The 23008-nt window shown below is 47.5% G+C and overlaps 5 protein-coding genes across 5 annotated transcripts; 3 read left to right on the top strand and 2 right to left on the bottom strand.

Moving 5' to 3' along the window:
- Positions 1-1093: 1093 nt before the first annotated feature.
- On the top strand, positions 1094-2910 carry PEX2_065660 (cytochrome P450; the record flags this gene model as incomplete). The annotated part of the gene is made up of 5 exons (XM_016743837.1): positions 1094-2185; positions 2244-2272; positions 2343-2427; positions 2491-2654; positions 2712-2910. The coding sequence occupies 5 exons, from the start codon at positions 1094-1096 to the stop codon at positions 2908-2910; spliced, it is 1569 nt and encodes a 522-aa protein (XP_016600019.1).
- A 2194-nt stretch (positions 2911-5104) lies between these two features.
- PEX2_065650 (uncharacterized protein) lies at positions 5105-6157 on the top strand (the record flags this gene model as incomplete). The annotated part of the gene is made up of 1 exon (XM_016743836.1): positions 5105-6157. The coding sequence occupies one exon, from the start codon at positions 5105-5107 to the stop codon at positions 6155-6157; it is 1053 nt and encodes a 350-aa protein (XP_016600018.1).
- A 577-nt stretch (positions 6158-6734) lies between these two features.
- On the top strand, positions 6735-7444 carry PEX2_065640 (uncharacterized protein; the record flags this gene model as incomplete). The annotated part of the gene is made up of 3 exons (XM_016743835.1): positions 6735-6788; positions 6849-6890; positions 6944-7444. 3 exons carry the CDS (start codon positions 6735-6737, stop codon positions 7442-7444), a joined length of 597 nt encoding a protein of 198 aa, XP_016600017.1.
- Positions 7445-7812: 368 nt separating this feature from the next.
- On the bottom strand, positions 7813-8968 carry PEX2_065630 (zinc-binding alcohol dehydrogenase family protein; the record flags this gene model as incomplete). The annotated part of the gene is made up of 2 exons (XM_016743834.1): positions 7813-8344; positions 8412-8968. The coding sequence occupies 2 exons, from the start codon at positions 8966-8968 to the stop codon at positions 7813-7815; spliced, it is 1089 nt and encodes a 362-aa protein (XP_016600016.1).
- Positions 8969-10416: 1448 nt separating this feature from the next.
- On the bottom strand, positions 10417-22702 carry PEX2_065620 (Acyl transferase/acyl hydrolase/lysophospholipase; the record flags this gene model as incomplete). Its single annotated transcript, XM_016743833.1, has 7 exons — positions 10417-13307; positions 13384-15255; positions 15308-15999; positions 16049-18269; positions 18318-18538; positions 18594-21684; positions 21733-22702. The coding sequence occupies 7 exons, from the start codon at positions 22700-22702 to the stop codon at positions 10417-10419; spliced, it is 11958 nt and encodes a 3985-aa protein (XP_016600015.1).
- Positions 22703-23008: the final 306 nt, after the last annotated feature.

Here is a 23008-nt window from a genome sequence, read left to right as displayed (position 1 = left end):
GAGTGATGGCTTGCAAAATTAAAAAAAATTCGGGATGCGCAGCAGACTGAAATAAGGGCTGGTGAGGAAAAACTGCTGTTTCATGCAGATGAGTGGTGTAATATGATAATATATCTCGCTACGACCAGGGGGGAACCCCTAATTCTGATTTCCTGTACGGCCTTGGGAGAAGTACTACGGAGTACGCCGTGCTCATTGAATTTGTTGTTTACACGACGGATCACCCTTATTTGCTGTGGCTGTGCCGTTTGTGTCTTAGCAAAGGGATTGTCATCTTCAAGGTTCCACAGCAATGCCTGAGCATGATAATTTCGAGACCAGGAGATCGGCCTATGATATTAGGGAACCACCGGAAATGATATCCCCCCTATCTCGCGAAATGCCACGCAAAGATTATGTCTCGTATTTCATGGACTTTTGACGAACAATGGCGTTGTCTGTGGGGGCTTTTTTTTTATCTTTTGATATTTCCACTATTCCCAAATGGGAACCGTCGCCCTATCTTCATGAAGATCCTGCAGAAATCTCTACCACCTCATCCCTCTGAGGACAAAAGGGATGAGTGGAGTTCATTGGGCAAAAGAAGTGAAAACAAATATTCAACCATAGGAGGTCATTACTATGATTATAATCTCCTAGCTACTGATTCTTCAGCTGTCGGCACTTTCAACGCTTTGTCCCTCCGGGATCCTGAAGGTTCCACCGAGGTCCCGTGCCCTTGAACGGGGCTTGGAAATTATCAATCCGAACCTCTTATACGGAGTGAAATAGATGATCCTAAGCTCTGGACACATTTCTCAGACCCACAGCCGAAGTAGTGTCCTAACACGGATGTGCCGCGATAGGTTGGAGAAGATTGCCACTACACGTGGCCCTTCCCCATCCACAAAGGTACAGCACTCGAAGTTACCGACAGTATGGATTCTAATCACCCTCCTGTGTCCATCCGGTCTAGTGGCATAATGTTCTTCCTGACAGGTGTGGGGCACCAACTCAAGAAGATACAAAAGCACCGACCGAGAACTGGCAGATTAGCATTTGCGTATTTCCTCGTCTACAACGTGTTTTCCTTCTCACTTCAAATCCACCCATCATGGATTGGTGGGATGCCGTTATCACACACCCCATTGTGGCCCTTGGCGTTGTTGGAGTGACCTATGGGGTGTGGTTGGCAACATATCGGCTATGGTTCTCACCACTGGCTCATTTCCCAGGACCAAAACTGGCCGCTCTGACAATGTGGTACGAGTTCTATTACGATTCATTCCTCGAAGGTCAGTACACTTTTCGAATTGCTGAGATGCATCGCAAATACGGCCCGATTGTGAGAATCAGCCCCTTTGAACTACACATCGATGACCCAGAGTACTATGAAATCTTATACTCTCGAGAAAAGCCGAGGAACAAATCGTTACATTTGACTGGCATGTTTGGGGCACCGGCCTCCGCTTTCGGCTCAGTCGATCACCGTCGCCATCGGATACGTCGACAACCTATGAACCCGTTCTTTTCTCAGCAGCGAATTCGGCAGTTGGAACCTATGCTCCGGGGAATGATTGATAAACTGCGCAAAGGAATGCGAGTGTGGAAGGAGAGAGATACACCGCTGAATATTTATCATGCGTTTAATGCCTACACAACAGACGTGGTTGTGGAGTATTCTATGGGTGAATCGTTCCATTATTTGGATGACCCTGATTTCACACCGCAGTGGTCAAAGACCATTGAGGCAATTGTGCAAGTCGGAGTTCAATTCAAACAGTTTCGCTGGGTCTTCAGTTTGTTTGAACTGCTTCCACGATGGCTAGTTATGGCTATCAACCCTCACATCGGCCCGGTAATTGATCAGAAAATGGAAAGTTTGCGACTAGCGAAAGCGATTATTGATAGCCAAAGCGCCGATGGGAACTCAGCAGATGATAAGGTTAGTGTACCTCAAGGCACATTGTTTCACGCGCTGCTAGACAGTAAGCTTCCCCCAGAGGAGAAGGCCCCTGGCCGGTTGAGTCAAGAGGTTTTCACCGTAATCTCGGCCGGAGGAGAAACGACTGCGAAAAACTTAACGACACTTACCTTCCATTTACTTAACAACCCAGACAAACTACAAAGGCTACGGGACGAGCTCAACCGACTCGACCCCGATGGAACAGCAACTTTGGTAGAATACGAAACAATGCCGTACCTTGTAAGGTGTCTATTCTCAATGTCGAGTTCATGAAATTCCAAAATATCTGACAATACAGCAGACGTCTGTTATGCTGGAGGGCCTGAGGTATGTCAGGCCTTTGTCTTTTAACTCCCCCCGACGCGACTTTTTCATTTACTTATTTGACCCCATGAAGAATCACCAACGCTGTGGCAACGAGGCTTCAGCGTAGCTCTCCAGATCAGGTTATGACTTACAATGACTGGACCATTCCTCCCGGGGTACGATATCTTCCCCCTTTTTTTTGTGGTTGCCCAGGTCGCATTTTGACGATTATAAACTAGACACCTGTGGGGATGACCAGCATATTTATGCACCACAATGAAGATATTTTCCCAAACTCGCAAAGCTTCATCCCCGAGCGATGGATGGACCTAGAGCAGAGGAAACACCTTGAAAAGTATCTGGTTGCTTTCAGCAAGGGGTCAAGACAGTGTATTGGAATTCCGTACGTGGATTGTTTTGATTTTTCCATCTTAATGACATACTAACGTCTGTTGACTAGCCTGGCGCGAGCGGAGATTCTTTTAGCAATCGCCACCATTTTCCGGGAATTTGAGATGGAGCTCTACGAGACTACAGTAGATGACGTTCGAATTGTACGAGACATGTTCAATGGCCACCCGCGGAAAGGAAGTCAGGGAGTCCGCGTTATGATAACGGACTGGAACGGACGCCTAAGGCAGAGTGAAGACTCCCCATAAAGGCGCTTTGACTTTCTTCTCTATCGGTGAATGCTTGTTTGATTCTGAGCGAGTTTCACGGGGATGTGACTTAGCTGGGAGTACCGCTGAAGGCTGGCTCATTACAACTACAGAAGTAACGCCAAAATTCTGAAAACTTCCAAAAGATCTTTCTCATCTAGAGCTAGTCCAGCGGATAGATTAGGCGCAAATCTGGGAGATAAGCGGCTGCCAGCCTTGATATAAATAATGCATATCATCGGCTTTTTGACCTCCAAGGTAAAGCGCACGGGTTTCTACACGACAGGAATAAATAAGAGAAGTGGATAGGTCCAACCTTGAATTATACCTCATATTCTTGCCTCCTATGATTGATGGCCATCTCCAGTGTTCGAAAGCCAGTCGCGCTCTAGCCAAGGGCATGGTCGGGCTTTTAACTCCTTACTTGGAAATCCCCGCTCCTGGACGGTTGGTACTCGAATACTTCGTAATCAGTGGAGTTCACAACGTGGAGGAAAAATATGAAACCCAGCGGGCCCAGAACCGTCAAGCCGGAACATTGTCAGCTCGGGTCTAGGATGGCCTTAATTCTCCGAACTTTGATGCGGCTTCGGCCTCGACGTGAAATGCGATCTTCCAAACCAGATTCGGGTTTCTTTTGATAATATTTAGGGTAGAAGTCTTAATTAGTGGCATCAAGCTCTTCTCCAATGCCTACAAGGCAGGTACTATAGGGTAGGTCCATATCTGCGACCAACCGGCTGCTTTTTAGGCACCGTCGTTGGGATGACTTGTGTCCTTGAGACTACATTCCGTATTAGTCTGTTTAATCTCACAAGATGGTCATCTCCATTTCTTCCGTGGTATTCAACTCGGGTCAAAGGACTGTTGAAGCCGTCTCAACCTCTTGGGCACTCTGCGTAAAGGGGAGCTCAAGTTTCAGATGCAGCGCTATGTGAGACAATATTTACCTCCGTTGTATTACGCCAGATATTTTCCCTGATACATTGCTCCCATTTGAGAATGGTGTAACATCTTCCATGGATCCTGACGCACCTCGTACCAGGACTCTGGGGCTCAGCCTTCGGTTTTTGGATGCGATGGAAATACCCTTAAACTTCCGTCTGCATGTCCGCATGTCCATACACATGTTGTGAGAGGATTAAGTTGACATGATTTGGGAACTTGTCACACCTGAGAATTGGAGGTGCAAAACTCAGGAGTATCCAACGAATCACCACGTAGGGTCAGCTTCAAAAATGTTGTGGATCATGTTCCAAGGAGAGGTATACAGACGCGGTGATACCAGCCCACGCGCTTTCCTAGCCTTTTTCTCAGGCTCTAATTTCGAATACATCTATCTTTCCTCGAGCCTGAAGTATGTTTAGATGTGCTGATGGGAATGATTCAAGCCAATTGGTGGGTTCCAATATTCCATTCAATTTTAATCGAGCAAGAACGGAGTACATATTTGCCCTTTGTAGCTTCTTTTCAATGGTCTATCTCTGTAATTGTCGACCGCCATAGAGAATATTGTTTCTTGTTTTTTTTATCCTTCCAATGCATCCGACCCAGAATTATCGGCACTCTCGACGGTCCGCCTGTGATCGTTGTCGCGGGCAAAAGTTGCGATGCGAGCGCGATCATATGAATGGCATGTCTTGTGAGCGATGCCTCAAGGCCCAAGAAATTTGTATCACAAGTATGAATCAGCCTGCACCGGTCATCTTACCCTCAACCCATAGCCAGAGTCTACTTGTCCGAGATGATCGCGAGCGCCAAAGATCCAATCAAAGGCATGAGTCAATGTCTGTGCTTCACAAATCATCCGGCTCCAGAGTGAAGAAGTTGTTGCATTCTCCCTCTCCAATCCCAGGGCGACACAATATGAAAGAGCACCACTGCTGGGAAGGAGTAGCCCCAATGCCTGTTGTTCCTGGGGGCAGCTTTCTTTCATCCTCGGCAGACATTGGGTTTAATGTTCCCCTAGATGTTGGAAACATCATGGCTCCGGTTGGGCAGTGGGGTGATCCTCATTCAAATTGGTCAACCGATACCTATAACCTAGTGAGTTGGAGCCCAAGGGAAAGCACACTAGCCATTTACTGACTATTAATCACTATAGCCTTCTGATTGGATGCCATCAGACCAATCATATCCTCGCGAGGGAAACTCTTGTTTTCCCTTTGTTTTCAACAGCCATGTCCATCACGAGATGAGATCAAGCACGAACGCCTTTCCCATCCAAGCCACTGGAATTCCAATCCCCGAGCCTTTTCAAACTAAGTGTCTCAGTTATGGCAAGCATGAATCCCTATTTACAGCCAAGAACCTTCCAGATCCTGCATGGGGGAATCACCCAGACCTTGCAGCTATAATTAAGCCTCCTCCGATGACGACAAGAAAAGAAGCTCTCTCCTCTACGCAAGACATTCGCAAGAGTCTCTTAGGATTGAAATTGGCTCTTCTTGAAGATTTGGAACTGTTTGAAACTGGATCAATGCTTCTACAATCTTCATCCCTCTTATATGAAAATTCTCATTTGCCTATTGAGACACTTGACCTCCCAATATATCGTCTACTTGATCATTCTTCTTGGCTTTTGGGAATTATTCAATCTTCATGTGGCACGAAGGAAGAAATCTTGGACGTTACACCTGCTACACAACGATTCGAATCGGAGAACGGCGGATATGAGGACTCCTGGTTTATCCTTCGGGATGCTGGCTACAATAGCATGGATGAAGATCCCACCACAGTATCCCCACATGATTCCGGGTATCATACCACGACGACATCTCCGGATCGAATGACAAATCCCCCAATACCAAAATGTGATATAGCACTGTGGCTTGGCATATTGGAAGCACATTGCTCACTTGTCCGCATATATCGTGCTATTTTCATGCGATTATACCAGCTATTTCTCATCATACCTCCAACTGATGCAGCCACGATTCTGGTGTTACCGAAGGTACGGTTTGGAGGATTTCATTTGGAAGGAAATCTCATTGTACAAGTTCAATCATTAGTTGAGCTCAGCTCTAAAACAATGGGCGAGCTTGACCAAGCCCTTAAATTGAGGTCAAGCCCAGCTCAACCCCAAGAGGATCAAGAGTTCGATCCATCCGAAACTATCCGCCAGAAAAGTTGGTCAGCATCAATCTGCGAGATTGTCTTAGCACACGAACAAGATCCCTGTGAAATGTCGTTGATGGAAATAATGGAGTGCTTGCGGCAACTTGTTAAAGATCCAGTGATGATTTAATGGTATAGTTATTCAGAATAACCAACAATATTCAAAAAGATCTACTTGCTCCTTGGTTGTGCTGGATTTTAGGATTAGTTAGTATAGGGCTATTTAATTGTGCAATAATCAGAAAGAATAATAAAGCCATATCTAGAGATCAGATAAATGAAAGGTCACCCAGAGTTGGAGAATGTATCCTCACACTTCTGAGTATCACAAACCGGGCGAATAAAAGGTAATGTAGAGTTACTCTATGAGTGAGCAACCGGTGATATTGATTTAGGATGGAAACCATGCCGTGTTTGATTATTTTCTATGCAAGACTGTTCGCTGTGTTGATGGGCTGCTGCAGGCTTTACGATGGATGGTCTGTATACGAATGAGTTGCTCCGCTCGACATTCCCTGCATGTTCGGACACCGAGTCCGAGTCCGATTTCGATTTCGAATCCATATAGAGATCCCTAGATTACGGGATTAAGGGAGACTAAACTTCACCCTTAAAAGGAACGAATCGCCTCATTACCAAAGAGATATACTTTTCAAAGAAGGAAGAACATAAGTCTCAAGTCATTCGTTAAATCTATACCCCCGAGTATGGCTGTACCTGATTTCAAAGATGTTCCCGACCTTACTGGAACCTGGGTATTGGTACGTTAAGGTTTTCTTATTTGATTACTTACTTAACTCATGGGCTAATATGGTGATTAGAACCGAAAGCTATCAACCGATCCAGATGATGTTTTCGTCTTGGTAAGAGCAATATCGAATTGAGATATTGACTTTAGTTTACTAAGAAAGAATAGCAAGGTGTACCTTGGGTTGTCAGAAAGGTCTTGCGACACGCCCGGCTTTCGTTGCAGATCTGCCAGACCACTTCTTTATCCGCAAAAGGTACAGGGATACCCAATGAAATTTCTGAGCTGGCCGGCAATTTGAAACCTGTTATAACTCTTTGTATGACACAAACCGTCAACCCAGGGGGGTTTGACAGCGAAGGAAGCTATCCAGTTGATGGAAGACCCCAAGACGTTTCGCTACCTATCTTCGGAGATATTCAGATGCAGCTCCAATTTGTCGACAAATCTGATATAATCGAGGACTCAATCCGTGAAATTTTGGAGGTGGGTAGCTTGAGTGACAAGGTTATTCAAGAATTGGCCCGGAATGCGTCAAAGGGATGGGACGCCGAAGTGATTTGGGGATTTGAAGAACTCGACGGAAAGAGATATTTGACACGAAACATTAGCACGACAAAGGAGCAGAAGAAGGTTATTGCTAAGATGGTTTACGACGGCCCAAATTAGATCCTACCTACTCTGTATGTTGATTATTCCGTATTTTCAACGCAAATCGAAATTTTGAATGCACCGTATAGAACCACTACAAATATCATGCTTTACAAAATCTCATTTTTATATTTTATCACTTGGTTCCCTGGTATTTGGTCTAACGAGATGGCACATTTCTACTGGAGTTAGGAGATAACGGCGAGCTCTCTACGTCTGAAGCATATTACACTAACTAGCAACAATAACCACAAGGGACAGCGAAGAGACACGTCTTGTGTGTACAAAGAGATATGTGATTCCGACCTGCGATCAAACCACATATTCTCTAAAATAATTGGAAATTGGGCTATGCTTCTTTCAGCCGTCCAGCTCAATAGAAGCTTTCATTTCGTGGTCATAGAGACGATGAGCTTCTTCCCTGAGACCCTCCCATTTCGTAACATGTCCAAGCCCTCCAAGATCCCGTCAAATTTGCCTGGGATGTTTTGAATTGGGCACGGTCTAAGCTTCCCATTGTCTATCAGTTCTTGGAGTTCTGCGTACCATGACCGAGCCCATACCCCGATCTCGGGTCGTGGTCGAATGTCGTATGGGTCTGGGAGCTCAACACCTCGCCCAGAGATAGCACCTCCCATGACTAGTTCGTGCTTGATTGTCTTTCGCGAGCAAAGACTTTCTTGATATTGCTCAAGTGCACAGTACCTTCCTCCAGTACGACCAATAGCCGCATAGCACATCCGCAGAGTCTTGGCTTCCGCAAAGGGATCAAGGACATAGCGCAAAGTGTTTTTTGTGGCCGCTCGAATATCTTCAGCACATGTCGAAGAGTTGTAGTCAAAGACAAGATCTGCCCCGTATGATGTCACCAAGTCGCAGTTGTGAGGGGAGCATGTGGTGATTACCCGGTGGCCGCAGCTAAGGAAGACAGATCAGTTACTTTGAACATACCGAAAGCCACGGGAAAGAAGAATAGAATACTTACAGTTTTACCATCTGGATTGCAAGTAGCCCTATAGTGCTACTTCCGCCATATACCAGAACATCCTCTGCTTTGGATGCTGGTGTGTGCAATGTTCCGGGCAATTGGAGTGACCAAAAAAGAGCAACCCCAAGAGTGGCAATTGCGGTTCCTGAGAGTGAGGGGGCATTGGCAAGATCCGTTCCCCTAGGAACGTGGAAAGTAAGGTCTGGCTCGGTTCGAATGTACTCGCAATAGGCTCCAGACAGTGGATCTGACATATTTGAGCCTTGAACAGCACCAAAAACATGATCCCCGAGACGGAATCGTCCCTGTGCAGCAACTTCGCTTCCTAAAGCAACCACTGTGCCTGAAAAGTCACACCCATCCCACAGACCTGGGGTCGGGAACCTCAATGGCATTTTATAATCACAGGGGTTAAGAGCCACGGCGGCAGTCTTCACCAGCATTTGGTGGGGCCCGAGTTCTGGAATAGGCAGACCATGAGTGATTTGAAGAATACCACCTTCATGTTGAATGATGCCGGTCTGATTCGATGGTACTTCATCCCGGGCTGCCATCTTGTGATTGTAAAAAGAGTGCTGATAGAATTCTAATCGCACATGAATTTGGGAGACTCGTTATATAAAGTTCAATCCTTCTCACCGAAGAATATATCAGACGACAACAATAATCAAAAGAAAAGACCAGGAAAAAAAGGAATTAACGTAAACAGTGCGGTTATTGGGTATACAATGATGGGTTTAAAATCGGCGATTCCGGTCAAAGTTGCAACTTCTGCCTTTTTATACATTTACCCTGGGATAATGACTGGGCCTTATGCTCCCCACGAGAATGTCGAGTTTACTACTTGTATTCTAGTTTATTCTCAGTACGCCCGTAGTTAACGTGATAATTGGGATGATTTTCAACGCTAGCCAAGAATGGCAACACCCCCTGATGCAAGATTAACCCTGTCAATGCAATTTGACGTCGCTTACGCCATTTTCTGCATATAATGTGCATTGTTTTGTATTGCAGGAGTGCTGTTCAATTCGGGCTGCATTCACCCATTGTCAACTGATGGATTCGGATGAGTTTGTGATTCTATCTGTTTCCAATACAACTTATGTTGGTAGGGTGGAAATAAAATGCAGAGATATACGTTCATACTCCAGCAATGAAAAGATTAGACAGCTTTACAAGGGACATTAGTTTCTTGATACTCTCAAATATCTTTCCCAGAAAGGTCACACTTCATATATGCAATAATGTACCATTGTGTAAAGGGTGGAGGTTGAGTGAGCTATTTAAAACAAGAAAAATAGCAAATGGGGGAAATTGTATCTAGTATAGCCTGCTTCCTATATCCCTGACATACACAACTCTGACCTGGGTATTGACAATCCAACGAAAAACAACAAGTTCGTCCAATTCAAAAAGAGGATCATCAAAGCCCAGGAGGAAAATGGGCCTTGGACTTTGTCGGTGGTTTAAATTGAAATATATTTCATTCAAACGTCCGGAGCTGACTGCATAGTCGGGTCTTCATCGTGAGATGTAGAGAAATGTAAAAAAGAAACAAAAAAGTGATTAAGGCCACTGTTGGTTCTCTCCGTGTCGACCTTCGATTATACAGTATTCTGTCTGGTTAATTGCTACCGATGAGTGCTATCAATATCAATTAAGTAAGTCTTTTTTTTTTATTTTTTTTATTTTTTTTATCACAATACCGGTTGTTTTCGTAGGAAAAATGTTAAAGAAAGATTAGCTTTTGCCCTGGAATGATATTGGTGGGAGAACCCATTCCGCTGCAACTTGAAATCGTAGAGCTAGGAAAATATATTCGACTAGGGATAGATATCTAGTAAGAGAGACTCGAAAAGCCTAACTTGCCTATCATCGTGGATCAGGAGAGCGAGCAATGATGTCGATGAAAATCTCAAACAGGTCAGATATATCTCTTCTCATTCCCGCGTAGAGGCGTTAAACCACCTGTGTACAGGTTGGTAACTAGTACTTGAACTTTCTATTCCCGTACATCCTCAAATCCAGCACTTTTGATCAACCTGGGGAGGAGAACTTGGCCATCGGAGGCCCTGCGCAAGTACTCCCCCAACAACACACTCATTCCTGCTTGTTCGGCAGCATTCACCCATTCGTCGAGGGAAACGATCTGAAACTGTTGCCCTGATCCCGATTCCATCAAGGGCATAATCTCATCACGTCCAATCTTCGTCTCACCAGATTCATAAAGGTAGTTCAGAGATCCTGTACCTAGTTCAGCCACGCTGGATTGGTAAACGGCTTCGAGGAGTTGGCTTGCAGCTGACTGTACAGAAATGAGATCGAAGACTCCCGACCATGAACTCGAGTCTGGCACTTTCTGGGTTTCTTTGGTAAACCGCATCACATTACCCATCAGATCAAGTTCCGGTGCATCAGTACCGGTGATGCTCGATGGGCGGTGGATCCATACGGGGAGACCGAATTGGCGGTTGATGTGCTCCAGATAGACTTCGCTCACCCACTTGGCAGCAATGTACCCATCTGTTGGTCGAGATGGAGGAGGATATGATGAGACTGACGTCTCCCCGAAGCTTTCTTGGGATGCAAGGCGTGCAACACCGGCCGACGAGACAAAATGAAATGGAACACACCGGGGCAATGCAAGCTTGACGAGTTCCTTTGTCGATGCCACATTGATCAGCTTGAGGGTCTGATACGTTTTCATGAACGAAACATCCGCGCCATTGTGAATAACAATGTCTGCGCAGGAGAATATAGATACGGCCTCAGATTCTGAGAGTCCTAGTTGAGGAGCTCCCAGGTCACCATAATGTAAATGAACTTTCGGATGAGCAAATAGTTCATGTAAACCCAAGGATCGGTTTCTGACAGCAAGACAATGGATCAATGAGACCTTTCCATCTTGTATGAGTCTTCGGAGTATTTCTTTCCCAAGGAAACCTGTTGCCCCTGTAAGCACCACAGTCTTGACCCCAAAAGCCCTACGCGGCCCAGAGTCACCGTATAGAGATGAAGTGAGGTTGGATGCGACTTCAACTTCTGTATCCCAATTCACATCTAGCTCAAGTGCGGGGCGAGATATATCTTGAATCCTGGCCGCCATGGCACTTAGACTGCTAGCTTCAAAAAGTTGATACAACGCCATAGTTGCACCGAGTTTCTCCTTGATCAGAGCTTGTAGGTTGACAAGGGCGAGGGAACTTCCCCCAACGTGGAAAAAGTCGGATTGGGAACTAATTGAGTGAAACTTGCTAAGTTCCCGTGGTAGTGCTTGTTGCCAGAGCTGACGTAATGACTCTTCGAATGTCGTGAGAGTGCTGTCGTCCGGCAGCTGGGATGAAATCAACGGAATAGGAAGCTCGCTGACTGCGACGTGATCAGTTTTCCCCGAGGTATTTTGGGGAATGTTTTCAACTGGAATGATAGCAGCAGGTCGCATATGACGTGGTAATGGCAGCTCTTGGGAAAGGCGCGCGAGAAATTGAACCGCATTTTCAGAATCGTGTGTGGTAGCCATTGTAGCAAATGCAACAAGAAATTGATCGCCCTCAGATTGAGTTGCATCTGAACGAATGGACACAACAGCTTGTGTGATAGCTCCAGCTGAAGAACTGACGATCGCCGTCTCGATTTCTTCAATGTTGATGCGAATTCCCCTCAATTTGATTTGGTTATCCCCGTCCAGGCGCCCCAGGAGAATAAGACCACCATCGCAATTGAGCTTTCCGCGATCGCCAGTGCGGTGAATTGTTGTCCAGTCCTTTTCCTTGAAAAATTTGCTCGCGTACAGATCATTTGAAAAGCGTTCAGTTGTTTTGGGGCCGTCAAGATAGCCCTGCGCAACCCCTGCACCACCAACAACCACCTCGCCAGGAACTCCGATGGGAACAGGGTTCAAATTTTCGTCGACAATGTAAACAGAGTAGTTTGGTAGAGTGTAAAGCGCGAATGCAGGGGACGTTGACGTCGAATCTAGCAGGCTGTACGGGACTTCACTACCCGAGCATGCAACACTGATCTCCGCCGGTCCATAAGCGTTTATCAGTTTGAGGTCTGGCCGATGGAGATTCTTAATCTCTTTGATCAAGCCACTTGGCATGAATTCACCACCACATATCGCAGTCGACAAGCGAGAGTTAATGAGGTGGGGGCGACCATGACGCACCCAAGTGAGATACTCTGTGGGCGTCGCAAGGGTGCATGTGACATTCTCCGATGCGATAAGTCTTGTGAGAGCAACAGGGTCGCCTCTTGTGAGATCAGATGCAATTACAAGGGTCGCGCCAGAACATAGGGAGACCATTATCTGCCACAAAGACGCGTCCCACGCATAAGATGATTGATGAAGAATGGTCTCGCTTCCCTGTTTAAGTTTCCAGACGTCGCTGGATGACTGAACCTGGTGGACATATGCCGAATGGGCAATCATAACCCCCTTTGGGACACCAGTTGATCCACTAGTATACATGATCACCGCTGTCAGGCTTGGCACAGCCATGTTCCGGACGGCACGTGCAGGGGAGCCGTTTAGTGTACACACGTTAATGGGTTTCGCCGTGGTTTGCAAATGCGCATAGTCAGACATGGAGTTTGTATCAACCAATACCATGGGTGCGTGTGTTTCTTTCATAATCATGGCCAGTCTGTTCATCCCCACCTTTTTATCCAATGGAATGTACGCACCACCGACACGCAAGATGGCCATGAGAGAACATATCCAGTCCGCACTCGGGGACTGGAAAACGCCAACACGGGTGCCTATGCCAACTCCGTTGCGTAAGAGTTCATGGCCGATAGCATCGATCCGACGCTGGACTTCAGCGTAACTCAAGGAGTTGCCATCGTGGCTCTTCAATGCGACACGCTCCGGATAACGCAAGGCAACTTCATCTAGGCGATGGACGATAGTCATAGCATATTCGTCTCGGAGCTCCGGTCCTGTGGTTTTAGGGTTTTAGCAAAGTACCTACAATTATCAAGGAGTAATTAAACATGCCTCGGCCCACAGCGACTGCCTCCTGGAGGTCATCTTTGGAATGTAATTCCGGCCAGGCCACCCGAGTGGCTGGATTTTGAAGAAAAGACCGGAGAAGATTGACGTAAGAGCCGAGAAGAATTTCAGCATGCTCCATTCCATACAAGCTTTTCTGGGCTGATAGGTGAACTAGCGTCTCGCCCGCACCAACGTTGCCAACATCTAGACCAAGATCAAAAGAGGTTTCGCCGCCGCTCAAAAGTGCGCCATCGGCTACACAACCGCAGAAGCTTCGTGATTGCTCGACCTTGGGTCGATAGTTGAAGAGAGTTTGGCATAGGGGATTGTGTGATGCGGAGCGCGGAACGTTAAGTTCTGTTAAAATCACATCAAACGGCACACGCGAGTGTCCAAATGCATCCTGTGTGATGTTCCGGACCTCCTTGAGAGATTCCCCAAAGGATTGACATGGCTGCTGAAAGAACCTCACAGGAAGGAGGTTCAAGAAAAGTCCCATGCTCCGCAGAATGTCGGCATCGGTACGGTTCCCATCCCCCAGGCCGATGGAAACATCCTCCATATCAAAGAACCGCAGAAGAAGCGTTTTCCAGACTGCCAAATGGAAGTGAAATGGTGTTGAGTTGAACATCCGGCAACACCGGTCAATTGAATCCGACAAACTGATATCGAGACGAATCTGAGCAGTATGAGACCCAAATTGAGCAATCTTGGGCCGCATAGGTTGTAGGGAAAATGGAAGAAGGGGAATTGCGGGTGGAATCTCGATATATTGTGCTCGCCAGTAAGCGATATCAGCAGCCCAGGCGCCCTCTTCGTATTCACGAAGCTGACGCATAGTGAAATCTGGATATTGAAGTCCATCTTCGGAAAGAGGCTGGCCTTCATATGCCTTTTCCACGTCTGACCAGAATACTTCGAAGCTAATGCCATCCATGTTGATGTGATGAAAGCCGAAGATTATCCAGTGCTTTTCTGGATTTAGCGAAAGCAGCCGAACCCGCATGATCTCACCATCAGAAAGTTTGAACACGTGTGCCTCCATCTGTTTCGAGGCCTGTTTGACTTCTGTCTCGTCCGAGATTGCAACATGCTCCAGACGCAAAGACGATCTCGTCCAAACGCCTTGCATATGATTTCGCTCATTGTCAGTGAAGAAGAAAGTACGCAATGCTTCGTGATGTTGTGCCGCGGTTTGTACAGCATTCGCAAATTCCTCAATTCTTAGACGACCAGACAATTCGAAGGTCGGTGTAATGTTAAATGCTGTCTTGTCCTCGACCAGATGATCTAGAAACCAAAAACGAGACTGCCCATAGGACATTGGCACAGTTCTTTGGATTTCCCGTTTTGCGGGCCCCATTTCGCTGTTGTCAGTAAATACGGACGAAGAAGTGTCGTCGTTATCTTCGGAATTCGAATCTCCAGTGATTAAAGAAGTCGTGGAGCTGCCACTGTACGCGTTTGTTGCGTCTGGAAGTGCAAACTTCAATTCGACAGGCAAATCCGTGCGAGAAGCTTTTGCAGCCACAGGAAAACCCGAGGCCACCTTGTTCAATACGTTAGTGGTATGAGGCCCAGGTTGCTTTGCAGCCTGGTCGCCGGTCATCAGATTGGGAATCAAGGATTCTGGCAGAACTTCAGCAGTAGTGGCCAAAAGCTCACGAATCGACGCCGCGTTAAAGATTTTCAGCACCGGCATATCGACGCCTAACTCCTTAAGGAACCATGATCGAAGGTCAACGGCAACTAACGAATCCACACCGAGTTCATCTGGACTCATGTCCAACATGGGCTTGTTGGGGTCAGCCTGAAGGGCTGACTGGAGCTTCAACACAAAGCCATCTAAAGAACAACACTTAGTTTCGACTGCGTATAGAACTTGCGACGCTCGTACCTTGTAAGATCTCGATAACCTCCTGATTTGAAGTTGCCTCGAACAGGCGCGTTTTAATCAAGACGCCGTATTTCCCTTTCTTTTCCGCTACCACAAGACTGCTAGACTTGTAAACCAGATGTTGGAACATTGGGTTAGAAACCCAACTCTTTGACTCGTCATCGTCAATTCTGAGTCCACAGCATAACTCAGCACTTCCTACACGGTCTAAGCAGGATAGGACACCTTCGGCAAACACCTCATGGAAGTCTTGTTCAGACATCCATGAATGGCCAACTCGGTAAAGATATGATTGTTGACCCATGTTAAGCTCTCGCGTCACATAGCCGTTACCGACAATGGCGCCAATGTTAATCGCATGTGCTGCCAAGCCACGGCTTCGGCGCTGAGCTGCCAGGCTCGCCATAAACATATTCGCGGCATTATAGGCAACCTGGCCGGGGTTTCCTGTCATCGCAGCCATTGATGAAAAGAAGACCATGAATTCCAACGTGTCCTCTGGGAATAATTCGTCGAGTAATATGCTACCTTCAACTTTGGGACGGAGAACCTTCTCAAGGCGAGGAAGATCCAAATCAATAAACATTGTATCCTGGAGCACCATGGCACCCTGTGCAACACCAGCAATGGGAGGCATGCTATCGCTAATATTTCGATAGGTTACTTGAACGGATTCCCGATTCGTTATGTCGCTGGATGTATTAGCTTGAGCCCAAACCCAGAAAAGAAGGAAGAGCTTACTTGGGAAAGACTCGAACAGTGCAGCCATTGGCAGCCATTCTCTGCAACCATTGGTCATCAATATTTGGATTACGACTTGAGAGAGCGATGTATCGTGCCCCTTGTCCGATCATCCACTGACAAAGCGACAAGCCGAGCCCGCCTGTCAGTCCAACTAGCCAGTAAGTTTTGTCTTTTGAAAATTTGACCTGTTTGGTAGCAGGGCGAACCTGGACAGCAAGTTGTGATCCACCCCATGCAACTAAAGACTGCTGTGAAAGCGGGGACTGGGCAAGGATCAAGTCCTCGAGTCCTAAAGCAATAAACTTGTGCATATTGACTGGCATCAGGTCGCATTGTGCTCTCGTCCAGGAGTTCTGCAGCTGCATAGCCAATTGGCCTCTATCTGAGGTATATAGAGATTGGGAGCAGTTTGCAGTCAGCGTGCTCTCGCTCTCGAAATGACAGTATGGCGGCAAACATGTCTTTAGGAGATTAGTCACATCAGAGCTGCCACTCATATTGACAACTCGTGAAATAATGCCAGGTAACTTGGTTAGTACTTCGCGCCGGGTGGAGTTTGGGTGTATTCGGATCCATGGCCACGAGCAGTGTCCTTCTTTTGTTGTCAAAAGCACAAGGTGGACACCCTTTTCGTTTGCATATTTCGTAAGGACAGGTGACAGCGAAAAGTCAGGGTCTAACACAGCGAGCGTCTTTCCCGATTGAAGTTGTTGTAACATGGAGAGAGCAAGAAAATGGAAATAGAGGGTGAGCATCGATCGAACTCCTAGGTGTTCAGAGTCTCCACATCGCACCGCTAGGCCACTCGGCACACGAACTTGGGAGTCCAGAGTATGCGACAGGGCGACCACACGCTCACCATTCCAAGTATTCTTCCCAACCACCAAGAAATAACTGTCTGATGAAGTGATACGGACGGCACGGAGCAAAGAGTGAGTCACATCAATATTCACATCATCTGGGAAAGAGGGCGAGGCTCGAAGGTCTTTTTCTTCAATTTGATACCCAGTTTCTGTTGGTTGGATGGTTACCACAGACCTGTCACGTGCAACATCTTTAATGATGAGACGCCTTGAGGAATTATATCGATCATTTCGGCCAGAATCGAGGTGGAATCGAGGAACTTTGAAGTTCCCATTCTCAAGCACCAATTCCCTCTCGTTGGACCACAATATCCCATCAAGCTGTCCGCTTTGATCCCAAATTTCGGCGGCTTCCAGATGAAGGAGTTTTGTTGCAATAATATTGGCATCGGCGTCACGCAGTGAATGGAGGTTGAGGAAATGGATATGGAGGTGAGTCATCTCCATGGCCAATGTGCGTTGAACTCCTACAAACATGTTGCCATAGGGGTTCTCCCCTTGAGCACCATGCCCCAGCCATAGAACATTCTTGCTTTGTTTGAAGAGCTCTTGGAATGAATTCAAACCCGCGGGGGTCATGTGTTTCAGAACTGGCCCATCCAATTCAATCAAACTAATCACTGTCCCCATTACTGGCAGCTTTGCTGAGATGAGGTCGCCTAAAGAACTGGCTGTGTAGATATTGCCGTAGTGGGGACGGACCGCGGTTTTGATATCGGCTACCATATCAGCAGTCAAGGGAGTTTTGCCTCCGATGATTGTCAATGAGTCCACACCCAGTGGAATATGATTAGCCGCCAGCGGATCACGGAGGAAATTGATACGGTGATCAACAGCTTGGGTAACCATAACGGAGAATGGTATAGGCACGGTTTTGGAAGACGACACGAGGGCTTCAAAGGCAGAAAATCCCGACTTTTGCATCAGAACCTCCCAGTCGTCCTCCGATACACACGGTGATAATGTTCTTCCCTCCTCGTAGCCTAACCACCAGCCTGGTAGGCCACCAAGGATGAGCCCGAAGCGCATCACATCAGGGTCAGTGAGCTCTAGCATAATCAGATAGCCACCAGGCTTGAGTAGCCGACGAACATTTGTGAGGGTTGCTTCAAGCTTTCTGGTAGCGTACAGGGCCAGAGGGGCAATGACAAGGTCAAAACAACCCTCTTCATACTCTTGTTCTCCGATGTCCTTCTCGATGTCCAACACCTTGAATGCCATTCTGGATTGATAATACGAGAATCTTTCACGTGCTTCATCGAACTGCGAGTCCACAATATCAGTGTATGTGTATGACGCAAATGAAGAGCCCATTTCACGCATGACTCGATCTGAAGTAGCGCCGGCGCCAGCTCCTGTAATACATCAGTACCAGGCAAAAGAAAGAAGGTTTGTGTACTAACCAATCTCCAAAACGTTAACATGGGGGTATCTATGGCTGATCTGGCGAGCCGCCTGAGCAACAGCATCCAAGTAGGTGTCTATTCCAAGTGTTTTGGAGTAGAATTCCGCCAACATGTTGTCATGCATCAGAATTTCAAGAAGATTCGTATCTCCCCGAATGATAGCAGAAAGACTTTTGCCAACTGCAGACAACACTTTGATGTCGATACTTTCGGAATGACTATGTAGGTCGGTCAGTGTTGTTCGGGTTCAGTCAACATGAGACTTGTTCTCACCGGTCTAGAATTGGAGCAACATCATCTATGGTGTCATTGGCCCATTCCGGCTTTGCGAATTTATGCTCCTCATTAGCAACAGACGTTGTACAATGCTCCACATATGAGAGAAAATGGGTATGGTTCCAAGTAGCATTTGCACGATCGGAGTGCTGAAGTGAATTTTCGAGTTTTTTGAAGTAAAAATGGGCGACACGTTCGAGATCCATGCCTAAGGAACGGTCTTGGGGAAGCATTTCTTCGACTTTGTCTGGTTGTCGCCCAGTGGGTCTGTCAACATCCCAGACGACTTCTGTAAAAAAGGGAACATCATTTTTTGATGTCAATGGACTCAGTGGTGTTGTATGAAGTCCTTCAAGTTGAACCAAAGTGTGTCTCCCGTCTGCGGAAAATATATCAACATCGCCCGAGAGTTCAGCGAAGCGGGCTTCTGTGACTGCAGAATAGAATCGTAGATCTACACCAGGGGGGGCAAGAGTGACACAGGCAGTCGGATTGAGGCGAAGCCTGTCAATTCGAGTGGGAAGGTAAAGCGTACGTAGACGTCCATCGCCTGGGAAGGAATAAGCAAGCATGATGGACTGAATGGCCCCGTCAAGAGACGCTGGGTGAATGATTAACGGTCTTTCGATTCCGGAATCCTCTGGGACACCGATATGACCTGATGCCTCGTCCATTTTTCTGCGCAAGTTGGAAAGCGCCTGGAAGGGGCCGGTGTAGCCAAACCCAAGATCGGAAACCGAGTTGTAGAATCGGTCGGCTTCGAGATCCAGGAATGAACCTTGAGGCTGGGCTTGTGGTGGGAGGATATCGTGTGTGGGCTCACCCAAAATAATTTGCAGGGTGGCAGATGCGTGAAGAGACATGTTGGATGACCCCTTATTTGAATCGGAATGACAGGAAAAAGACGCAGACACGCAATTAGCCTGAACTTGATCGATCGACAGTCTGAAAATTGTTTCCACTCCCCCGTTCTCTTCAAGCACCAATGCTTGTCCAATGACCACATCATGGAAGTCGATCAGTTGCACAGAACCCAGGCCATACTTTTGAATGACAGACTCAACCGCCGCCGATATATACCCAGCAGCGGGAAACACCATCTGACCTTGGACTTGGTGATGTGCCAACCATGAAACCTCCCTGGGGTGAAGATAGTTGCGCCAGCGCAGCTCATTTTCTGTGCCGTCCGGGCATTTCACACCCAGTAGGGAGTGAAATGGTTCTTTTTCTGTGCGAATTGCGGCTGATAATCTGGATTCGTGCCAATAAACCCGATCATGATCCCACGAATACGATGGAAGGCCCTTGATGAGCTGTGGAAGATTTTGCTGTTGCATTGCCTTCATTTCAAACCCCGCAAAGTCCACAACACTCTCACCCAAAGCAATCCACAGAGCGCCCAGTGCGGATGAGAGAGCCTCACTATCATTTTTGCCACGGCTTAAGGTCCCGGTGTACGGCAATGTCTGGCCAGAGACTTCTTGGATCGTTTGCATTGCAGGCCCCTTCAATGCTGGATGAGGGCCAATCTCCAAAGCCATGTCGAATGGCCCAGCTGCACCAACTGCATAAGTGACGGCCTGGGAGAATAGTACAGGTTTGACCATATTGTTGCTCCAGTATGTATCGGCAAGATTGTCCTTCACATTGTCAATATTGTCGCCATAAACACTAGATATCCAGGTAGCACTGCCACTCGGTGGGCGCTGAATGGCTACTCCACACTTCCGGACAGCTGTGATATAGGGACCTGCGCAGGAAAGCATGTGATGTGAGTGGTAAGCTTTGTCTACTTTCAACAAGCGAGCAAATTTCTTCTCATCTTCAAGGATTTCCCTAGCCTCGTCGATCGCATCGGCGTCCCCGGAAAGTGTGATGCTAGCAGAGGAGTTACTAGCCGCTACGCATATTCTGTTCTCGAGTGACGGCATCTCGCAAAGCTCCTTTGCATCTTCAAATGATGTCCCCGTGGCCATCATTGCCCCTTTTTGTCCTTCCTGATCTGTTGCGTATTGCAGAGACCACCCGCGGTAATAGGCGATGCGGATAGCGTCCTCTTCATTCAGATATTCCGCGGCATACGCTGCGGCAATCTCGCCAGATGAATGGCCAACGACAGCAGTGAGTTTTATATTGGCTGCCCGAATAAGCTGAACCAACGCAACCTGAATTGCTGTACAAAGAGGTTGCGAGAACGCCGCCTCCCCAATGCGAGACGAGGACTTATCTTTGCCAAGCTCCTCCCTCAGCAACCAAACAGGGCGATGCTCCGTGGGTAGTTCTTGTAAAGACCGATCGAGACGGGCGATGCAATCACTGAACATTGGTGAGCTTTTTAGCAATTCAGCACCCATCCCTGCCCACTGTGCTCCTTGCCCCGTGAAGACTCCAAGGAGTTTTGGTTCGCGAATGCTTCCAGTTTGCGTGCTTGGTGTTATTGCCGAGGACACGACCGCTTCATCTAGCTTTGCAGCAAGCTCTTGTGGGCTTGATGCAGTTACCGATAGCCGTACTGGCAAAGTTGAACGCCGACAGTTCAACGTCCATGACAGATCACGGGGTTTGACATCCAGATGATTTCGCAAATATGCCGCGTATGCTGCAATGTTGGCAAGAAGCGACTTTTCGGAGGAAGCAGAGAAATTGAACGGTGACACTGCTACGGAGCTGCCATCTGCGGTGTTGCGACCACGAGTAAGCAGGCGCGCATCGAATGCTTCTAGAATTGCATGTGCATTTGCACCACCAAATCCAAAGCTGTTCACACTAGCACGGCGAGGGGTATTCTTTGGAAGTTCAGGCCATTCTTTTGCGACTTGAAGAATTTCAAGATCGCTGTAGAAGGGAAGTACCGTGGAACTTAACTCATTGAGCAGTAGGTTTGGCGGGATGACAGCATGTTGTAAAGCAAGCGAGGCTTTGAGGACCGCTGCTAATCCAGCCGTCCCCTCGGTGTGACCGATGACTGTTTTGATGGACCCAACATACAAGGGGTCCTCCTGGTCACCATCACGGTGATATTTGGCTGCTTCTCCAAAGAATGCAGTGCTGATGGCCTCCGCCTCGACTGGGTCACCTGCTGGAGTTCCTGATTTGATCAGCAAGGCTATGTCATTGTTAGACTAAGAATACGTACCGGTACCATGAGCTTCGAAATATTGTGGTCGGTCGGTGGGCTTAGAAAGATCAAGTCCAGCTCGAGCGTACGTCGTCCGAATAAGGTCTGCTTGAGCCACAGGGTTGGGCATTGTAATTCCTTTGGTGCGACCATCTTGATTGGCACCTGTCTCCCGAACGATGCACTCGATGTGATCTCCATTTGCCAATGCTGCGCTCAATGGTTTTAGTATGACAGCAGCAATTCCATCACCACGTGCATATCCATCTGCGCGTTTATCCCACATGCGCGAGCGGCCCGTTGGGGAGAGCATCTTCAGCTTACTCTCTGCAATGTATTGCTCCGGTCCCAGCAGAAGATTGGTTCCTGCTGCGACAGCAACATCAGTCTCGCCACTTCGCAAGCTCTGTACAGCCTGGTGTAGCGCGATCAGACTAGAAGAGCACGCTGTGTCGATGGTCATCGAAGGACCGCGCCAGTCGAAAAAGTAGGAGACACGATTAGATAGAATACTTCGGGCAGTTCCCGATGCAAAATAAGTTGGAAAGTTCTGTACATCCCGACCTAGCATATCGGCATAGTCATTGGTCATCAAACCAACGTATACGCCCGTGTTAGACCCTTGTAGATTCTCCATGGGAATGCCAGACGTTTCAATGCCCTCGTAGACAGTCTCGAGCAACAGCCTTTGCTGTGGATCAATCGAGTTTGCTTCCACTGGCTTGGTTCCAAAGAATTGGGCGTCGAACAATCGATGATCGTCGGACAACAAATAGGAATGTCGAACGTTCGTAGTGCCATGATGAAGGCCATCGGGGTGGTAGAACGCTTTGGTGCTGAAGCGGCTTTCTGGGATTTCGCTAAGAACATCTCGAGGTGCTTTAAGCAGGTCCCATAGCTTCGAGGGGGTTGTTGCATCACCTGGAAAGCGGCAAGCACTTCCCACAATGGCAATCGGTTCTCCGGTATGCTGAAGATTACCGGTCATTGTGTAGCTCAGGTTTCACTGACTCTGCACAGGCTGGTACGACCAATGTGTGACTTTGCGTATTGCAATGAAAGGTCTATAGGGTATCAATCGGGACAAGACTTTCTCCGCAGCATTCAGACTCTAGTTGCTAGCGACGGGGAGCGGTACATATCAATGTGCCGAGGCTCGCTTTGATTGACAAATTAGGACAGTTCGGACATCCAATCTCGCATCAGCTTGCCATTGTTTTCAGCTGGTTCCGACTCCGAGAGTTATCCCCGGGGTTGTGATATGAAACGAGACAAATCATGATTGATACATGGG

This window comes from Penicillium expansum (genome assembly GCF_000769745.1).
Source record: "Penicillium expansum strain MD-8 chromosome Unknown contig220, whole genome shotgun sequence".
Taxonomy (NCBI): Eukaryota; Fungi; Ascomycota; class Eurotiomycetes; order Eurotiales; family Aspergillaceae; genus Penicillium; species Penicillium expansum.
The sequence above is the reverse complement of the archived record's forward strand: the minus strand, read 5'-3'. Positions and strand labels throughout refer to the sequence as shown.